A 1,506-nucleotide genomic window follows, 5' to 3' on the forward strand; every position below is an offset into this window, starting at 1 on the left:
ATTCCCTATTTGCAGTGTCTCTTGTAAACAAATGTAATGGGGCCTATTGGGACTCATTTGTAGGAATCAAATATCCTTTCATACAGTGTACTCTTATTCTTGGCAAGAATGTTTTACTGTGTAAGAATTTTAATTGGTTTATCTTATTTAAAAATTTAAAAGTAAGTAAATAAAAATAAAAAGCCATTCCTTGCAACTTTGTATATTATACTAAAAGAAAGTCTGTCTTCTCTCTCATTCCTGAAGCTGAACTATTGTCTGAGCCATGTGGGAGAGAACCTTCCAGAGTCGTGAATGGGATTTTTCTTGCCTGTCATGGGTAGAGTCATCCCCCCAGTCATCTGTCAAGAATCTGCACTAGGCCAGGCGTGGCAGCTCACACCTGTAATCCCAGCATTTTGGGAGGCTGAGGTGGGAGGATCGCTTGAGCCCAGGAGTTCAAGACCAGCCTGGGCAACATAGCAAGACCCCATCTCTAGAAAATAAAATAAGAAATAAAAAATAATAATAAAAAGAAGCTGTACTAGCTGATTCAAGGAAGGTCTATGACTAGGATCCGACAAACCGGAAGTAGCGGATTTTCTGTGTCTGGGTGGGTTCTTGGTGTCTGGGTGGGTTCTTGGTGTCTGGGCATCCGGAGCTGTCTGCATCAAAGCCTTGGATGGTTGGCATTCGAGGCTAAGGCTGTGCCCTTGGGGGCCTCACAGGGCGAGAGGGGATGCAAGGGGACAGTGTTGAGACGCCCATCACTTCTGCCACTTGGTTCCGCAGCTTTCCTCAGCACTTGAGGCAAATTACCCTGAGATCTTGAAGAATTTAATTGTTGTGAGAGGTGAGTAAAGCAGCCCAGGATATGCATGAGTTGGGGGGACAGGGGGTGTGGGGTGACTGAGTGGGCACCTGAGACCCCAGTCAGCCACGTGAGAGAGCAGTTCTGTGCCTGTTCCAGCCCCCAAGCTATTCGCCGTAACCTTCAACCTGGTCAAGTCTTACATGAGTGAAGAGACACACAGGAAGGTGGTGATTCTGGGAGGTGAGTGAGCCATCTGGGGCCTCTTTTCCAGCCCGGATGCTGAGCTGAAGGTGGTCCTTCTCACAGATCTGATGGTTCCTGCATCTGAAGGCATCGGGCACCCAACTGGTGTTGAGGGCCCACTGCCTGGTGGGCTGCCAGGTGGGCTGCTGTGCCTGCCCCCCAGAGGGAGGAGGGGCCAGGAAGGGTCTCAGAGATTCCTGGAGGTAGCATGGGTGGAGATCCCAATTTGAGGTTAGGAGATCTGGATCTGAGACTTGGCCTTGCCAGTTATTAGCTGCAAGCGGAGTGAGTCACTCACCTGCTCTGTCTTGATCTTGGTTTCCTCATGGGTTTAAATTAAGGGAGAATTAGATCCGGGTTTCTGGTGGCACACAGTGGCTCATGCCTGTAATCCCAGCACTTTGGGAGGCCGAGGCAGGAAGATTTCTTGAGCTCAGGAGTTGGAGACTAGCCTGGGAAACATAATGAGA

At 49.2% G+C, this 1,506-nt stretch overlaps 1 protein-coding gene across 1 annotated transcript in view; it reads left to right on the top strand.

Annotated features, from left to right (window-relative positions):
- The window catches only part of LOC105525906 (putative SEC14-like protein 6), a gene marked incomplete at its 3' end in the record, with an annotated part of 26,914 nt that overhangs the window by 22,142 nt on the left and 3,266 nt on the right, over positions 1-1,506 (top strand). The window contains 2 exon segments of the mRNA XM_011961700.1: positions 772-832; positions 950-1,033. Coding sequence (XP_011817090.1) covers positions 772-832; positions 950-1,033 — 145 coding nt within the window.

This window comes from Colobus angolensis, unplaced genomic scaffold, assembly GCF_000951035.1.
Source record: "Colobus angolensis palliatus isolate OR3802 unplaced genomic scaffold, Cang.pa_1.0 Scaffold565, whole genome shotgun sequence".
Taxonomy (NCBI): Eukaryota; Metazoa; Chordata; class Mammalia; order Primates; family Cercopithecidae; genus Colobus; species Colobus angolensis.